Source organism: Aquarana catesbeiana, linkage group LG07 (genome assembly GCF_042186555.1).
Source record: "Aquarana catesbeiana isolate 2022-GZ linkage group LG07, ASM4218655v1, whole genome shotgun sequence".
NCBI classification, from domain to species: domain Eukaryota; kingdom Metazoa; phylum Chordata; class Amphibia; order Anura; family Ranidae; genus Aquarana; species Aquarana catesbeiana.
Window position 1 is genome coordinate 4,691,994 of NC_133330.1, and position 19,885 is coordinate 4,711,878.

At 41.5% G+C, this 19,885-nt stretch overlaps 2 protein-coding genes across 2 annotated transcripts; both read left to right on the forward strand.

Moving 5' to 3' along the window:
• Positions 1 to 942, forward strand: LOC141102314 (olfactory receptor 1G1-like). The gene has a single exon (XM_073591274.1). The coding sequence runs from the start codon at positions 1 to 3 to the stop codon at positions 940 to 942; it is 942 nt and encodes a 313-aa protein (XP_073447375.1).
• Positions 943 to 7,219: 6,277 nt separating this feature from the next.
• Positions 7,220 to 8,167, forward strand: LOC141102315 (olfactory receptor 2A2-like). The gene has a single exon (XM_073591275.1). The coding sequence runs from the start codon at positions 7,226 to 7,228 to the stop codon at positions 8,165 to 8,167; it is 942 nt and encodes a 313-aa protein (XP_073447376.1). The 5' UTR covers positions 7,220 to 7,225.
• The last annotated feature ends 11,718 nt before the right edge of the window (positions 8,168 to 19,885 follow it).

Genomic DNA, 19,885 nt, shown 5'->3' on the forward strand with positions numbered 1-19,885 from the left:
ATGAGGAATCTTACAAAGGTTATGTCTCTTACACTTGTGGGTCTATCAGACCATCCACTGACCATGAATGGACTTTTTGTGCTCTTCCTTCTGATATATCTGATGACTCTTATCACAAACCTTCTTATTTTTTTCTTGGTCCTCACTGATTACCATCTGCACAACCCAATGTATTTTTTTCTGGCCAACTTGGCATTTCTGGATATCTGCTATTCATCAGTGACCACACCTAAGATGCTCTTTGATTTGGTCACCAAAATTGGATTAATATCCATTCCTGCCTGTATAGCCCAAGTCTTTTTCTACATCTCCTTTGCTGACTCTGAAATTTTTTTGCTCTCGGCTATGTCCTATGACCGCTACATCGCTATCTGCCACCCTCTACATTACAAACGAATTATGTCTTGGAGGGTCTGTGCTAATATGTCCTCTCTGGTCTGGGTTGCAGGATGTTCTCTGTCTTTGGTTCATACTTTATTTTTGCTCAGGTTGTCCTTCTGTGGACCAACATCCGTCCACAACTTCTTTTGCGACCTTCCACACTTATATCAAATTACCTGTACTGACCCCTTCGTAAACATAGTGGCCATGTTCTCGACAGGTGCTAGTCTTGGATTGGGAGCCTTTCTTCTTACCTTCCTTCCCTATGTCTATATATTCAGTACCATATTTAGAATCCGTAGCAAGACTGGAAAGATTAAAGCATTCTCCACCTGCTCATCACACCTCACCGTGGTCTTCATCTTTTATGGCTCCTTTATTTTCATTTACTTTGTTCCCTCCTCCAGCAATATGTTCAATTTAAACAAACTGTTTACAGTCATATCTGCCCTCATTAACCCATTGCTGAATCCTCTGATCTACAGCCTGAGGAACAAGGACCTTATGGAGGCACTTATGAGGTCCTATTATCACTTAAAGTTAATTCAGATATCATTCTGAAAACAAATACAGGTATGTGAATATTGATACTTTTGCATTTCAGGGTGTCTAAAAGTTTTAGTAGTGTCTTTCATAAAATGTAAAAATGTTAGTCACTCGTAGTTGTACTTAGCCCTTTCATGACCAAGGTTCAGTGTTACCTGGGTGCCCAGGCAACATTTAGCAGATTCAATGTGCATTGCTTAACTTCACAATCACTCTGTGACTACTTAAGCTCTTTCAGTTTTATTTATTTGGTTCCCATCTCAAGCAATATGTTGAATTTGTACAAACTGTTTACAGTCATATCTGCCCTCATTAACCAATTGCTGAATTATCTGATCTACAGCTTGAGGAACAAAGATCTCATAGAAGCACTTATGAGGTATTTTTATCATTCAAAATTAATCTGGATGCAATGATGAAAATAAAATTGTGACATTTAACACTTCTGTATTATGTTGACCAAATCTATATATTATGAGATTTACCATCCTTAGAATCCGTGGCAAGACTGGAAAGATGAAAGCATTCTCCACCTGCTCATCACACCTCACTGTGGTCTTCATCTTTTATGGCTCCTTTATTTGTATTTGCTTTGTTACCTCTTCCAGCAATATGTTCAGTTTAAACAAACTGTTTACAGTCATATCTTCCCTCATTAACCCCTTGCTGAATCCTCTGATCTACAGCCTGAGGAACAAGGACCTTATGGAGGCACTTATGAGGTCCTATTATCACTTAAAATTAATTCAGACGTGCTACTGAACATAAATAGCTGAAGATTGACACTTCTGTATTTCTAGTTGACTAAAAATTTCAGAAAGTGTCTTTCATAAAATATAACAAATATCAGTTACTAGTAGATGTACTTAACCCTTTAATGACCAAGGGTCAGTGTATTCTGGTTGTCCAGGCCACATTTAGAAGATTCAATATGCATCACTTAATCTCACAATACCCTGCCAAAATGTTTTACACATATTCTATGGACAAGGATGTTTACTGGTGTACAGTTTAAAAAAATAAATAAAAATTAAACCATGTTTTTTGTCAGATATATTATGTTTTGCATCTTACAAACATGTGCCACTGTATAAACAAACTTTGTATCAGCTTCTTCTGTTCACCTTACTTGAAGGAAGCCTTGAACTTCTTCTACAAAAAATTTAGGTCATTATTTTTGCTAAAAACTGACAAATAGAGAAAAATGTGAAAAAAATACAGTTTTAGTTTGAATAACTCTCCACTTGCACATTTCACAATATGATGATCTTCCTCTGTAATGGTTCTTTCATTTTTTCAAATGTAGCTGTTATTTATTTGGTCCCCTAGCCCCAGCAATGTGTTCCGTTCCAAACTAACTTTTTTTTCAGTGACAAATGCCATCGTCAATCCACTGTTTAACCCTCTAATCTACAACCTGAGGAACAAGGAACTTATGAGATCTTATTATCATTTAAAGGGTAACGCCACTTTCATGGTGATAAATAGCAAATACAAAAAAAAACAATATAGTGTATACCGTTGTGACACAAGTCCTATTGTAATTGAATGTTTTTAAAAATTACCTTTCTTTTTCGATTTGCAGCTGCTGTAATTTTCTGAAAAAGCAATATGGCCACCTGGAGGTGTTCTATACACAGAATGTGTACAGACCTCCCCCCCCCCTCAAATAAAAAGCATAATTTCCTGCTTGTGTAATTGGCTCACCGATTTTCCCAGAAATCTGCACTAAAATACAAGTCAGATTTCTGGCATCCCCTGGAATAAAAATATAATCTTTGGTGAGATACTCCCATTAGGAACACATCTAAAGGGATGCAGGCCCAGCAGGTTTCCTCATGCAGGCCCTGCAGCTGATTGATAATTATGAAACCACTCCCATTAGATTCACTTTCCCACATGGATACAGAGAAACACACAGGAATTTCATCAGAATAATAAATGGTGGGAATCTGCAACAAAGTTTGTTAAAATATTTGCAATGCACATAGATCACCCAGGGGGCAATGTTTTTTTTTCAATAAAAATGGAGTTAGGCTTTAAAGTTAATTTGGGTGCAATGCTACAAAAAAAATGTGGAATTTGACATATTTATATCAAAATTAGATCAAAATGAGGTGGTTGTGAATAAGATATTCGAAGTTTCCAAATTTTGTAAATGTTTCATTGAATTGTTTAAAATTACTGATAGCGTATCAATAGACATGATGCCAATGAGTTTGTTTTAATGGCTTCAAAACTTATCATGAGTTTGGTGGCTGTAAATATCTAAATGTTTGATGGGATTGCTGAGTAAAACCTCAACAAGATCCATTTCTGCAATTACTAACTGTGATAGAATATCCAACTACTCCTCATCTTTCAGGCTAAGGGGCCTGTAGCATACCTCCCCTATTAATTTTTCCACTTGTTTCTTCCCTTTGAAGTTCCACCCACACGGATTTTGCCTCCCCCCTTTCCCTATTTGCAATGTCATCCCTCACGTTCATTAGCAAATAATTCTTGATATACAGGCATACCCATCCTTCTCTTTTACCCTCCCTGTCCCTCCGATACAAGGAATAACCCCTGGATAGTTGCCAGACAGTCATGTGAGCTGTCAAACCAAGTTTCTGATATTCTCACAAAGTCAAAATCCTCCTCGTGTATCACCAGCTCCAGTTCTTCCATTTTGTTAGCTAGGCTCCTGGAATTCATGTACATGCCTCTCAGTTTTGTACAAGCACATGTTATTTCCTCCTTATTTGTTCTGTGGCTGTAATTTTGTTTTGCCAATCCACCCAGGGTTTAAGTATTATGGTTATACTACCTCTAATGCCTCTATTAGCACCCTCTGACCTTCACTCACTGCTGGTTATTACTTCCTCTAAACCTGCCCCCCTCACCAGTTTAAAAGCACCTCCAACTTTTTGGCCATCCTCTCCAACTTTTTGGTTTCAGCCTCTCCATTACGGTGCAGTCTGTACCTACTATAGAGCCAGTAACCAAATGAAAAGTCAGCCCAGTTCTCCAGGTACCTGAAACTCTATTCCCGGCACCAATTCCTCTGCCACTTGTTAAGTTATCTGAGTTCCTGCTGCCTCTCTGGTGTGGCTCGAGGTACAGGCAATATCTCTAAAAAGACCACCTTGGAGGTCCTTCTCTTCAATATAGCCCCTAGATCCCTGAAATAATTTTTTTAGGACTGCTGTTGCGAAACTACAAGTCCCATCATGCCTCTGCTCATGGGAGTCATGCTTCTAACTGTCAGCCTTGCAATGCCTCATGGGACTTGTAGTTTCTCAACAGCTGGAGGGCCACCAGATGGAGACCCCTGGTTTACAGTCATCAGTGCTGGTCATGGACATGGTGCAGGTGGCCGCGGGGCATGCTTTTTTTCTGCTACTGGCCGTGTTATTGAGCCAGAACATACAGAAGAGTTGGTGGAGTGGATAACAAAGCCGTCCTCATCCTCCTCATCCTCTGTCACTCAGGCTCAGAGTAGTTTGCCTTCCAACGCAGCTGCCAAAGCAGCCTATTCCACCAGCTCCTTGTCCACAGTCACTCCTTCCGTAGTCCCACCATCATGCACGGAGTAAGTCCCCAGAGTTATTCAATCACAGCATTGGTTATATGCTGCTGGAGGATGCGCAGCATTTTGAAGGCTCCGATGTTGGTTCCCAAGCTGAGGAAGGGCCTAGAGAGGGGGTGCCACAGAAGAACAAGAAACTGGCAGTCATTTTTCACAGCAGGGCCCATTCCTGCACCAAACAAGAGTATCTGTGAGGTGTTACAGTCTTGTGGCACCACCAATACCCAAGGCCCAATTTTTCTGCCCTTGTTTAACAATGGGCATGTAATTACAATTCTTTATATAATATTTCACAGCAGTGCCTGTGCTTAAAAAGAGTAACTGTGAGGGCTTACAGTGTTCTGGTAAGGCCCAATTTTCTACAGAGTATATAGGGCAGGCCATATAGTATATATACTGCTGCTCAGAGTATATAGTGCCTGGGGGACCCCCACACTATTTTTTAAAAAACTTTAGGTGTGGGGCTCCCTTTAATATCCATGCCTGACTTGAAGGGCCTGGTATGGATTGGGGGGGACATTCCTACTCTTCTCGGGTCCCACACTGGCGCTCCTGGCCCCTCCCTTCCTGCCGGGTGCCCCCACGGCAAGAAGCAAGGCACCCAAGCAGGCGCGCTCCTGAGCCGTGGCTCTGTGTGTCCATTCACACGGAGACATGGCTTGGCCCCACCCCTTCTCTCACCTGATTGGCTCACTGACTGTGATTGACAGCAGTGGGAGCCAATGGCTCCCGCTGCTTCCAAAAGCCAATCGGGAGTGCGAGTCCCCAGAAAGCCAAGGCTCTTGTGGACATCATTGGATCAATATGGGGCTCAGGTAAGTGTTGGGGGGGCTGCTACACACAGAAGGTTTTTACATGCATGAAAAAGGTAAAAAACCTTGTGCCTTTACAACCACTTTAACCACCTAAGGACTGCCCCATGTACATTTACTGGGGCAGGGCGGCCCTTAAGCACAAAATCACGTACCTGTACGTGATTCCTGTTGTCAGCTCTGGACACAGTGGGAGCCAATCCTCGGGTCCAGCGGCTACGATGGCCGCTGGCCACCCACGATCGTTCATAGAAGAGGCAGAACAGTGGTCTGCCTATGTAAACAGGGCAGACCGTCGTTCTGTCAGACAAAAAAATGTAATGAGATTGAGATTTAAAACATGAGTCCATCAATAAGTCCTGGAAATGGATACTCATTATATGTGGAGGGGGAGAGATGAAGAGGGGAGGAGACCTGTATAGATTACTTTAGCAGTCCAAAACAACCTTGGCAGCCTTTGAGGGGGGAGTTGAAAGCAGACCCCAGATATGCAAATGAGAAGACAAACACAGGTGCCTCCAAGTGCATTATCCACTTACATGGAGGTTAAGGAAGTAAGGCACGATTCCATCTCATCAGCAGGAACAGAGAGATCCTGTGTTCCTGCTAATCAGCAACACAGATGTCCCCTCTTCCTCCAGTCAGTCCATCCCCCACTCAGTTAGAAAGTACTCCTTAGGAGCGCATTTAACCCTTTGATTGCCCCTGATGTTAACCCCTTCCTTGCCAGTGTCATTTATATCATGACAGTGCATATTTTTTAGCACCGATCACTGTATTGGTGCCACTGGTCCCCAAGAAAGTGTCACTTAGTGTCAGATGTGTCCACCGCAATGTTGTAGTCCCGCTAAAAACCTCTGATCGCTGCCATTACTAGTAAAAACAATTAAAAAAAATTAAAAGCCTATAAATCTATCCCATAGTTTGTAGACGCGATAACTTTTGTGCAAACTAATCAATATACGCTTTTTGGGATTTTTTTTTTACCAAAAATATGAAGCAGAATACAAATTGGCCTAAATTGATGAAGAAATTTTTTTTTTTTTTTTTATTGGATAAGTATCATAGTAGAAATGTTAAAATATTGGGTTTTTTTCAAAATGTTTTATCCTTTTTTTTGTTTATAGCGCAAAAAAATAAAAACCACAGAGGTGATCAATTACCGCCAAAAGATTTGTGCGGAAAAAAAGGACATCAATTTTGTTTGGGTACAGCGTCGCACGACCACGCAATTGTCAGTTAAAGCAACACAGTGCCGAATCGCAAAAAATGTCCTGGTCATGAAGAGGGGGAAAACCTTTCCGGGGCTGAAGTGGTTAAAGCAAACACAGTTTGGTTTCAGTTTCCTGAGTGCAGCTACATAGAGCTGGTCATCCCTGGTGCTGGAAGCCCTGCATTCAGTATCCCTGACACTACCTGTGCCTTGTGTCTCTGCATGTTGTTGCTGCTACCAAACGGTGTTGGCCCTGGACAAGTTTTACTTTCCTTATTGACTATCAACTGTGTGATTCAATGAAGTTTTTATTCGACAGCCCTTAAAAAAATGTATCTACAAAATGATGAAAGCTAAAAGAAAAGCAATGTTCCTTTTGTATTGTTTTAGATCACTCTGTCTACTAACCAATAAGTAATAGAGGCGATAAAAAGATAAAAACATTTTCTGTGGATTTCAAATTCTAATTTTAAACACTCTTTCCAATTATCGGAGAGGGGATCCCAAGGCTTTTATAAATTAGATCTTTAGAGACCTTTAATGAGGCTTTGTGTTCTTACAACGCAGCAGACCGTCCTGAGGGAATGCCAACATTTTATATAAGAATAAATCAATAGCTGCGAGAAATGCTACAAGCAAACCTGAGTGTACTGTATTTTCCTATCACTCCTCAGAGATCTAAGAGAAAGGAAAAAGAATAATATGAGAAATGTGACAGAGATTACATCTCTTACTCTTGTGGGTCTATCAGACCATCCACAGACCATGAATGCACTTTTTGCTCTCTTCCTTCTGATCTATCTGACTACTCTTATCACAAACCTTCTTATTTTTTTCTTGGTCCTCGCTCACTACAATCTGCACAACCCCATGTATTTTTTTCTTGCCAACTTGGCATTTCTGGACATGTCCTATTCATCAGTGACCGCACCAAGGATGCTCTTTGATTTGGTCATAAAGAGCCGATCAATATCCATTCCTGCCTGTATAGCCCAAGTATTTTTTTACCTCTCCTTTGCTCATTCAGAGCTTTTCTTGCTCTCGGCTATGTCCTACGACCGCTATCTTGCCATCTGCCACCCCCTACATTACAAACTAATTATGTCTTGGAGGGTCTGTACTTGTATGGCCTCTCTGGTCTGGGTTGCAGGATGTTCTCTCTCTTTGGTTCATACTTTATTTTTGCTCAGGTTGTCCTTCTGTGGACCATCTTCTGTCCACAACTTCCTTTGTGACCTTCCACACTTATTGCAAATTACATGTACTGACCCCTTCATAAACATGGTGGTCATATTCATAGCAAGTATTGGTGTTGGATTCGGAGTCATACTTATGACCTTTCTTCCCTATGTCTATATTTTCAGTACCATCCTCAGAATCCGTAGCAAGACTGGAAAGAGGAAAGCCTTCTCCACCTGCACATCACACCTCACCGTTGTCTTCATCTTTTATGGCTCCTTAATTTTTATTTATTTGGTTCCCTCCTCCAGTGATATGTTCAGTTTAAACAAACTGTTTTCAGTCATATCTGCCCTCATTAACCCATTGCTGAATCCTCTGATCTACAGCCTGAGGAACAAGGACCTTATGGAGGCACTTATGAGGTCTTATTATCACTTAAAGTTAATCCGGGCGTCATTCTGAAAATATCACTGTGAGCTTTGACATTTTTGAATCTCTGTGCCATGTTTAACTGATGGTCAGTTTTGTCCTGTATAAAATGTAAACTTGTCAGGTGCTCATACATGTACTTACCCTTGCATGACCAGAGGTCATGACCAGACCAAATGTAGCAGTTTTAATACACTTTGGTTATTCCCGAAAATAACTGAGACTAATTTGTCTGCCATTTTCTATGCACATACGAAGATATTAATTAGAGCAAAGTTTTTATAAATGCCCAGATCAGATTGTTTAAAAGCTGACAAATAGGGAAACATCTGAGTTTAGTTTGATTAATGAGCAACATATAATACTTTGATAAATATCATCACTAAATTATTTTCTCCTTTTTGCTCTGGTTAACCTCAAAATAACTAATAATAGACTAATTTGTCTACCACAATTTTAAAGAGCTTTTTTTATGCACCTAAATTGCTTTTAAATGCAACATTGTTTTTAATCAATAATCAGATCAGATTCTTTTAAAGCTGACAAACAGATAACTATTTTGAAACAAAAATGCAGTTTTAGTCTAAGTACTGAACAACATATAATTAATGATTTCTCAAATATTTTCGACAAATAATTTTCTCCTTTTTCTCCCAAGTACAGGAACCCCGATGTAGGTTTTGATAGACATTAGATCTTTTTGGTTGATAAGTAATATACTGTACTCAATGGATGGATAGATCAGATCATTCCTTACAACAGCCCTTAAAATAAAAAAAGAATAAAGAAAAATAAGTTTTTACTAAATCAATAGGACCTTTTAGATGCCAAAGAAGACCTTTAGAAAAGCTAAATGTATGACTTACATTTTCAGAGGAAGTCCATTGCAAAATGTGTCAACTTTCAGCCACCATTTCATCATTTATTTTGTTTTTTTTTATTTTATAAATAAGGATTCCTTTATTGTTACATAATGTTGTGTTATAAATAAGATAAACGACCAAACAATATTAAAGGTATGGCTATAAGTATACAAAAACAGCATTTGTGGTGCACCACAAATAGTAAGTGAGCCAATCTGGATGGTTCATTTCAGATAAATCAGTAAGGAAAAAAGGAGGAAGTGGGAGAAAAGGAGGAGGAAAAATGGACAATAAGAGGGGGAAGAGAGAAGGAGGGCAGGGTAGGAAGGGGCAGTGGTGGTCTCCAACGCTTTCCTGGAGCCCTTGGTAGCGGAGGAGACAATCGGGCCCTCTTTCCTGCTTGGATGGCTGCTGAGTGAGGTAAGATTGACTGGATTGACTGGACTGGCTCCATAGCATTGACTGGAGGAAGCAATGTCAAAACTTCACTTCCACACAGTGCTCTTAAAGGAGATTTTTTTAAATTTTTTTTCCAAATTAAATTAAAAAAAAATTATTGCATTTTAGTGTAAATATGAGATCTGGGGTCTTTTTGACCCCAGATCTCATATTTAAGAGGTCCTGTCATGCTTTTTTTCTATTACAAGGGATGTTTACATTCCTTGTAATAGGAACAAAAGTGACCCAAAACATTTTTTTTTTAAAAGTACAGTGTCAAAATACAAAAACAAAAAGTAAAATAAATAAGAAAAATAAATTTAAAAAATTTAAAGCACCCCATCCCACCGAGCTCATGCGCAGAAGTGAACGCATACGTGAATAGCGCCTGCATATGAAAACGGTGTTCAAACCACACATGTGAGATATCGCCGAGATCGTTAAGTGAGAGCAATAATTCTATCCCTAGACCAAAAAAAAAAATGATTTTAACTTGTAAACACCAAATCTCAAAACGGACATTTCTCTTGAAGACACTGTGTGTGGTAAGGGCAAGACCCATCAATAAAGAATTTCTTTATTAGCATAATACATTTACTATGATGTTAGCAATTTAGTGTGATGAGGTCTCTGTTCATCCTTGTGTATACTCAAAAGGGCCAACGCAAGAGATACCAGTAAGGTCAGTTGCAAGCAGGTATTTTTTAGAGTATCATATACTGCTTATCATGTCACTAAAAGTGATGCAATTTGGTGTAAGTCCAGTACATGTTCCAGGGGCTACCTGGCAATGTGGACAGCTAGGAGACCTTTGGGGATAGATCCTATGTAAAAACTTAAACTGGATCAATTCATCCCTGAAGGATATAACCAGCTTAGAACCGTTTTCATGTCTTCCCAGACCTTTCAATCCAGATTGGGAATGTCAAGTTTGCATTGCTCCCACCCTTTAAAAATTTTAGGTGAATCTACACAGAGAGGGGAAGAATGGAGAGATGAAACAAGTTTTTGAAGAGTACTATGGGAAAAGAGTTTTGATTGGATCAGCCTAAAGGACCGAGCTGCATGCCATATTTGGAAGTATCGGAATAGCATCCGACTAGGAAAGTGAAATGCAGAGGTTAAATACTGAAATGTAGAGATTTTTCCAGTGGGCAATATGTCCTGACCCAATTGTGCCCATATCTGGGGATCTGTGATGGAGAAAAAATATGGCAAGGAGATCTGGGGATCTGGATGATTCTAAAATGAGACAAGGGGGGCATGGCCAAACTTGGCATATGAGTAGTGTAGCCTCATGGAGCTCTCGAGTTTAATCCTGCAAACGATCCTCTTCCTGGCCATCTAGAGCTTTTCAACAATTCCAAGGGTGCCTCCTGTGTCACGATGCAACATCGCCATGACACGCAAAAACAAGAAAGAAGCAGCCGCCCATGACACACCACATGGTGCAGCTGCCTCACCTTGCCTCAGTGAACACAAGGAGCTGATAAGCCTAAAGATCCTGGAGCTAAAAGTGAGTTAACTCATGCTGCAGGGAAGGACAATCCTGGGGACATTCAGTATTACACAAAAAAGCTTTCAGAATTGCTGAGCCAGGGCACAGCTGAGCAGGACACAGATGCTACAGAGGCAGAGCAGGAGACTGGGTTGGAGCATGGAGCTGAGGCAGACGTCATGCCCCTGCCAGACTTTGACCCAGCACCAGGCACTGAAGAAACATCTGTGGGTGAGCCTACACTGATCCAGATTCTACAGGTTGTGAATAAATGTACAGCTTCAGTCAATACAGTCAAGGAGCATCTGGGTGGGTCTGACAGAGGAAAGACAGGTTCTGCAAAAGATTTGTGAGTGAACCACCGCAGTGGAAAGTCGCATAAGCGACCTGGAAGACAAGCTCCCTTCCCTGATTGCTGAGTCCCATTCAAATGCCCGTTTAGCACATGAGAACAAGGACAAAACAGATGATATAGAAAACAGGTTGCGTCGCAACAATGTTCGCATAGTGGGGCTCCCGGAAAAGGTTGAAGACAGGGATCCTACTGAATTAATTGAACATTGGCTAATAGATACCTTTGGTAAATAAGCTTTTACGCCTATGAGAGCATTACCGGCAATGCCCCCAGGCCAGTTCTTGCCCGCCTTCTTCACTACCGTGATAGAGAAAAAGTGCTATGACTGGTGAGGGAAAGGCCCAACATTCAGTATAATGGAGTGAAGGTATCCTTTTATCCTGCTGAGGTACAGCATCAGCGTGACAAGTTCATGGATGTCAAGCAAAGATTGCAGCCCCTGGGGCTGCCATATGCCATGCTGTACCCGGCTTGTTTGCACGTAACAGTCAATGGATGGGCACACTTCTTCAGTACTGCCACCGAAGTGGCAGGCTGGCTGGATGTCAACGAACCCATGAAGGCCAAATCTTTCCCCATATGGTTACCATTAGACATGTGCACACTGAAATAATTAATTTCGGAATTTCGCTTTCTTCCGAAAAATAAATTTATTTAGTTATTCCCAAAATTCGTTTTTATTTATTTTGTTTCGTTAAAAAATGCATTCGTCCGAAAATCCAAAATAATTAAGGTCAAATCTGTCATTGAAGGCTTATGGAGTCTGTCGAATGTTTTAAGAAGATTCGACGGAGCAGCTAAACTTTTCGACGCCGCAATTGGACATTTCCGGTCCAATGCTCCGCCTACAAGCTATAGTAGAATTCTGATGTTGTATGACACTAGTAATAATTATATTTATTAATTATTATTACTAGTCAACCAACATTAGAATTCTTCTATAGGATGAACTCATCCCATGGGATGCATTCAAATGCTATCTTAGAAGCATTTTTATCTCATCCATTAAAACTAACACTAAGCCCCATGAATTGCAGCTTACCCAGCTTGTTCATAGGTTGGAGGAGGAGTATCTAGCCAACCCTTCAGAGCAATCAAAGGCTTCTTGGTTGTCAGCTTAGGATGTTCTAACGAAATTACACAATTCAAAGGCAGAGAAGAAACTTTTCTTTTCTAAGGTCACTTTAAAATTTTGCTGTGGTACTGTTCTAAACACGGGAAAGATGCACTAATTTACAGGTAGACTAAGGAGACCCCCCAGGCATGATATTAAAAGGAATATTTCATTTTTATTGTTTCACTTTAAGCATTCCTAAAATCACTGCTCCTGTAAAAAACGGCCATTTTTAAAACTTTTTTTGCATTGATACATGTCCACTTGGGCAGTACCCGGGTCCCCAAACACTTTTTATGGCAATAAATTGCATATAAGCCTTTAAATGAGCACTTTTCGTTTTTCTTGTTCGTGTCCCATAGATTTTAACTTGTTCGCATGTTCACACAAATTTTTTGCCTGTTCGCAAGTTCTGGTGCAAACCGAACCGGGGGATGTTCAGCCCATCCCTAATTAAGAGTAAGTCACCACCTCACTGTGGCCAGGACTACACCCCAATATACACTTTGAAGGTTTGGTAAGGCCATCCCACCCCCTGAACAGGCAGATGTAGGGTAGACTTCACCAATCTCAGAAGATCACCATTCTATATGAATGAACTAAGACATTGATCCACCAATCTAAAGAATGTTTTGGGTCCCCAGGTAGGATAATTACGAAAAACATAGTTAAACTTTAGAAGAAACATCATTTTGAGAAGGTTGACATGTCCATTAAATTAAGCAGAAGATTAGCCAAGGAAGCACATTTCTCCCTTAATGGAAACAGAGCAGGTTACACATTGAGAGTATAGAAACTATTCAGTTCTTTGCACACTTGGATACCCAGATATTTGAACTCCTCTACCCATTTGAGTGGGGGAGTGACCACCATGACCTTTGATTGAAGGTCTGTTGGGAGAAGGATAAACTTGCATTTATTAATTCCTAAATTTAACATTTTTCGGTTCCTGAGAAGGAATCAAAAATGTTAAATATAAGTAAGACAGCTTGGAGAAAAGAAATCACATTGTGTAGAAGGGCATCATTTTCATATAACGATTTTTCTCAGTAGAGCCTATATTCGCACCATAATATCCATGGGCTCTAGGGCTATGGCAAAGTGATGAGGTTAAAGGGGGTAACCCTGACAGATGCCCCTTTAAAGACTATTGAGATCTTATTATTTGTACAGACCTTGGCCTTGGCTGCATAACAATACATGTAGCCACCTCCAAAAATGTAGGCCCAAAGCTATATCTACATAGCACTTCCCATTGGTAGGTCCACTCCATCAAGCACCCTTGAACCCCTATTGGTATGTTGTATTTCAAAGTTCAGAAACAATCTCCCAAGACTGATGTTGGTGCCTTTGCTGGGCATAAAACCTGTTTGGCCTATACACATTAAATTATGCAGGATTGGATTAAGGTGGTTGGCCAAAATTTAGGCTAGAATCTGAGCATCTATGTTTAACAGAGATATAGGTCTGTACAATGCACATTCCCCCTATCCTCACCCAGGCACCAACACAATAATAGCCTCAGACATCGACTTAGTTAGGGAACCTCATTGAAACATGGCTGTGAAACTAGGAGCAAAAAAGTCCACATAATGTGAACAACATTTTTTGGGTATGCCATCTATCCCTCCAGGAAGCAGCACTTAGAGACAGAAGTCTCCTAGAGCAGGTGTGGTGTAGTAAGGAATTTAGAGAGGAGACTGAAGTGTCATCATGAGAAGGCAATGGCTCAGCAGCAATGGATCCTGACTAGGGATGAGCTTCGAGTTCGAGTCGAACTCATGTTCGACTTGAACATCGGCTGTTCGCAAGTTCGCCGAACAGCAAACAATTTGGGGTGTTTGCGGCAAATTCGAATGCCGCGGAACACCCTTTAAAAGTCTATGGGAGAAATCAAAAGTGCTAATTTTTAAGGCTTATATGCAAGTTATTGTCATAAAAAGTGTTTGGGGACCTGGGTCCTGTCCCAGGGGACATGGATCAATGCAAAAAAAAGTTTTAAAAATGGCCGTTTTTTTCAGGAGCAGTGATTTTAATAATGCTTAAAGTCAAACAATAAAAGTGTAATATCCCTTTAAATTTAGTAGCTGGGGGGTGTCTATAGTATGCCTGTAAAGGGGCGCATGTTTCCCGTGTTTAGAACAGTCTGACAGCAAAATAACATTTCAAAGGTAAAAAAGTAATTTAAAACTACTCGTGGCTATTGCATTGCCGGTCCGACAATACACATAGAAGTTCATTGATAAAAACGGCATGGGAATTCCCCACAGGGGAACCCTGAATCAAAATTTAAAAAAAAAATGACGTGGGGGTCCCCCTAAATTCCATACCAGGCCCTTCAGGTCTGGTATGGATATTAAGGGGAACCCCGGCCAAAATTTAAAAAAAAATGACCTGTGGGTCCCCCTAAATTCCATACAAGACACTTCAGGTCTGGTATGGATTTTAAGGGAAACCCCGCGCCAAAATTTGAAAAAAAAAAACGGCGTGGGGTCCCCCCAAAAATCCATACCAGACCCTTATCCGAGCATGCAACCTGGCAGGCCGCAGGAAAAGAGGGGGAGATGAGAGAGCGCCCCCCCTCCTGAACTGTACCAGGCCACATGCCCTCAACATTGGGAAGGTGCTTTGGGGTAGCCCCCCAAAACACCTTGTCTCCATGTTGATGAGGACAAAGGCCTCATCCCCACAACTCTGGCCGGTGGTTGTGGGGGTCTGCGGGTGGGGGGCTTATCGGAATCTGGAAGCCCCCTTCAACAAGGGGACCCCCAGATCCCAGCCCCCCCTGTGTGAAATGGTAAGGGGGTACCTACCATTTCACACAAAAACTGTCAAAAATGTTAAAAATTACAAGAGACAATTTTTTACAATTCCTTTATTTAAATGCTTCTTCTTACAAGACAATACCAGGTAGGAAAAGTGGACTCTGAATAAATCCCTTTGTGTTATGTGTGTGTAGCAATCTGTTGCAAGAATATAAGGAGGAGCACAATTAGGGGGTACAGAGTGAATTAAGGAGACTTAAGAAGTCATACAAGAGAGGTGGAAGGAGGGGGAAGAAGAATATGAAAGGGCGCACCACTAAGGCTGCAGAGGCTAAAAAATCAAGGGACAGTTTAAATACAAGCACCATCCAAAAATACATGACAGAAACGCAAGCCAGAAGCCCTAGTATGGATATTAAACAGCAAAAAGGCAAAAGACAAAAAGAAAGATCCCACTAAAAATAAGTGAGCGACAGGAAATAATTCCAGATTAGTAGCCTCGCCTGAGCCTGAATCAGAAGCAAGTACAGAAGTAAATATGGAGGTTTTACCTACAAGAACAGAGATTTGGGATATGTTTATTAAGTTAGAAAACGTGTTGAAGGCAGAGATTCTTAATATAAGAGAAGATCTGGGACATCTATTGAAAAGAGTGGAAATTGTGGAAGATGTAACAAAGCAGCATATGACGGCGATCGAGGACTTGAAAATACAAGTTCAAAACCTGCAATCAGATCAGAGGGAATTGCTCCTAAAACTTGAAGAGCAGCAGAATCAAAAGAGAAGGCAAAACCTTAGAATTAGAGCTATCCCGGAACAGAGAGGAGAAGATCTGCTCTCCATAATGAGGGAAATTTTTAATCCATTATTGGGAAGAAATAAGGAGGAGGAGCTTAAAGTGGAGTGAGTGCATAGAATAAGAAAAACCTGCAAATGCTAGAGAAGACTCACCCAGGGATGTGATTGTGAGGTTTCACCATTATGAAGAAAAGGAAAGGATTTGGAAGAATTTGAGAGGAGTCCAGTCGCTGAAATACAACAACGGGGACATTCAAATTTTCACAGACTTGTCTGCTAGAACCCTGGCAAGGAGAAGACAGCTAAAACCTCTGTTGGACATTTTAAGGGAGGGTAACATGAAATATAGTTGGGGTCATCCTTTTTCGCTACTGGTAATAAGAGAGGGTAGAAGCTTTAGACTAAAACGGATGGAGGACTTACAGGACTTCTGCACACATTTAAACATAATGATTCCACAGGACTTGGAAGGAAAGATTTTTTGAGGGGGGGCGGGACTGGGGGGATGGGTTAAAAAGCAAAAGTGAGGTTGACAGATAGGCTACGTGTATTGGGAAATTCCTCTGCCCTAAATCTCATATAATGTGGGGGGAGGGGGCCCCATGGTGGGAGCAACACCCTGTACACCAGGGGTCGTAGGCGGTAAGGTAACATGGCAGAAGCCACGGTCCCGAGGTCAGGAACTGACAAGGGGGGAGGGGGGGGTGGTGGGGGGGAGCAGGAGGGGGTGGGGTGGGGGTGGGGTGGGGGGGTTGGGTGGGGGGGAGTGGGGGGAGTGGGAGGGAGGGGGGGTGGTGGGGGGGTGGACACCCGCAGATTCTGGGTACAACTTATGGGTCCTTTTTTTTGCTTTTGGTTTATTCATTCTCTTCTTGTTTTAGCCCTTTCACTCCCTTGTGTAACGGTGGAAGGCTTACTCAGGGAAAAGTAGAGGTGATTCTGCGGGATATGAAGGCATATACAATGAGGGGTGGCAATGGAAATTAGATGCCTATCATACAACGTGAAAGGACTTAATTCACCAGGGAAAAGGTGGAAATTAGGTCAAGAATTACAGAGATTGGATATAGATATAGCCTTTCTGCAGGAAACACACCTAGTGCACGAGGAGGGTATTAAGCTGACCACAAGAGGTCTTCCGGTATGGATATATGGCGATTCCCCATCTAAAAGGGCGAAGGGAGTGGCTATCGGATTCTCAAAGTGGATGAAATTTAATTTAGTGGACAAGAGGGTGGATCCAGAAGGACGATTTTTGTTTGTGAAAATAAAAATAAATGAAAAGCTTTATATATTGGCCAATGTGTATTGTCCAAATAGAGATTCGATAGGATACTTTGCCCGGACCCTGACTAGCCTGGAGGAATTTAAAGAAGGGGAAGTGATCCTAGCGGGTGATTTTAATTTTTGTCTAGATCCAGCCTTGGATAGGTCAATTGGTTCCCAGTGGGTAGATAAAAGGGGTTGTGTAAGAATTGGGAAGAGATTACATGAAGAGGTCCCAGAGACAATTATTTGGGAGACTTTCAAGGCCTACATTAGAGGGGTGTTAATATCAATCGGTACAGGGGAGAAAAGGGAAAGATTGAGCAGGCAAGAGGGACTAATAGAACAAATACACAAATTAGAACAACTTCACAAAGCCAACAAGGAAACGGGTAAAAAGGTATTAAGTGAGCTGATAATAAAAAGGGAGGAGCTGAGAGATCTGTTAGAAGTAGAAGCCCTCAAAAGAAGGTATAAACACTGTAAGGATTTCCATATAAAGGGGAATAAAGTAGGGAAACATCTGGCCGCAACTACCAGGAAAAAGATAGTGGAGAACTACATAGAGAGGGTAAAAAGCAAAAAGGGGGAAATGAGACACTCAACGAGAGAAATAGTGGAGGAATTCCGAAACTACTTTTCTTCTATTTACGCAGTGGGACAAAAAGAAAAACAGGGGGGGGAAGAAGGAGCAGAAGGTAAGAGAATTCTTAAAGGAAGCAGCCCTCCCCACTCTGTCACAAATAGACTCAATGGAACTGGAGAGACCAATTATGGAAGATGAGGTCCTTAGAGCTCTGAAACAATCTCCAGGGCGGCTTCACGGCAAGTTTTTATAAAAAATTTAAGGAATCCCTGGTTCCAAGGCTTTGCCGGATGTGGAATGGCCTGGGAAATCAAGAAATGTGTGGGGAAGCCTTACTGGCAGCAGTGACACTAATTCCCAAGGAAGGGAAAGACCGCACCCTATGCTCGAGTTACTGGCCAATCACGTTATTAAACGCAGACACCAAATTATATGCAAAAGTGCTGGCACTTCGGCTGAGGGAGAAAATGGCCTACCTGGTTCATCCGGACCAGGTGGGATTCGTTCCCGGAAGAGAGGGAAGAGACAATGGGGTGCGGTCTCTCCTTATAATGGAGGCATTTAAGGCAAGCAGATCCCCAGGGCTACTCCTGTCGATCGATGCCGAAAAGGCGTTCGACAGGGTAGACTGGGGATTCATGTTTAACACGCTGGAGGCAATGGGAATAGGGCCAGCAATGTTAAGAAGGATAACAATTCTATATAACCACCCAGCGGCCTTTGTAAGGGTGAATAATGTGCCTTCTGCTAGTTTCATTATGCAGAATGGCACCAGGCAGGGCTGTCCACTGTCCCCGCTCCTTTTTGTCTTGGCCTTGGAGCCACTCCATAATACAATCAGAAGACACCCGGATATCAGTGGATGTGCAGTAGGCGAGGAGGAGCACAAATTGGCGGCATTCGCCGATGATATACTCTTTTATATCTCAAATCCCAGAATTTCAATCCCCAATGTGTTGGCCATAATGAGGAGCAACAGTGAATTAGCAAACTTTAAAATTAATATAGAAAAATCTGAAGCATTAAAGATCAATATAAATAAGCTAGAAGCTAATAGATTAGCCGAGGTGTTCCACTTTCCATGGAGAGATAATATTAAGTATTTGGGAGTGAAGCTGACGGGCTCCAGGGGTAGCCTGTATAGGATAAACTACATACCTCTTCTGAACGAAATAAGAACTGAAATAAAAAGAATATCGCATGGCCCTGCCTCTTGGACGGGGCGAATAAACATTGTAAAAATGGTGCTCGCACCTAAAGTGCTATATAAAATGCAGATGTTGCCCATCCCAGTCCCCCGGGAGTTCTTCAGGGTCCTGTCGGAGTTAATTAACAGATATGTGTGGGGTAACAAGAAACCGAGAATTGCGCACAGGGTGTTATGTAGAGAGAAAGCACGTGGGGGGTTAGCTCTCCCCGATTTTAGAAATTATTATAGAGCAATTGTAATAGCTCGAGAATTTGAGTGGGGTAAGAGTAGTAATAATAAAAGGTGGGTGAATTTAGAAATAGGGTTGAGTAAGGTATGTTTGAGCCATATGATTTGGAACCCACCACACTATAGGAATTTAGGTAAAGACACACACTATATAACGCACCATACATTTAAATTGTGGGACCAGATTCACCAATTACATAAATGGGACTATAACTCACCTTTAATTTATATAAAAAATAACCTGTTTTTTCCCCCAGGGATGGGATCGATAGGAGGGAATTGGATTTTTGAGAAGGGAACACAGATAAGGGATATAATAAGTAGAGGTAAATTAAAAACACTGGAAGAATTGAAAACACTAAGGGAGGTATTGTTAATAAATGGGTGGCGGTATAGTCAATTAAAACACTTTATTAGAAGTCTCCCAGGCCCCTTAAGGGAGGAGGCGAACTACAGGGGGTTAGAGAAAATGGCACTTAGAGAAGAATTAAAAAAGACGGTTTCGGAGGTGTATAAAATTCTGATGAGTAGGGGCAGACAGGATCCGCCCCCGTTCATCAGAAAATGGGAGGAGGACTTGGGATCTCAATGTGACAGGGAAATGGAGAAACTAATCCTCGAAGCTACGCA

Coding starts and splice junctions, on each gene's coding strand:
- LOC141102314 (XM_073591274.1), top strand. CDS start 1: ATGAGGAATCTTACAAAGGTTATGTCTCTTACACTTGTGGGTCTATCA.
- LOC141102315 (XM_073591275.1), top strand. CDS start 7,226: ATGAGAAATGTGACAGAGATTACATCTCTTACTCTTGTGGGTCTATCA.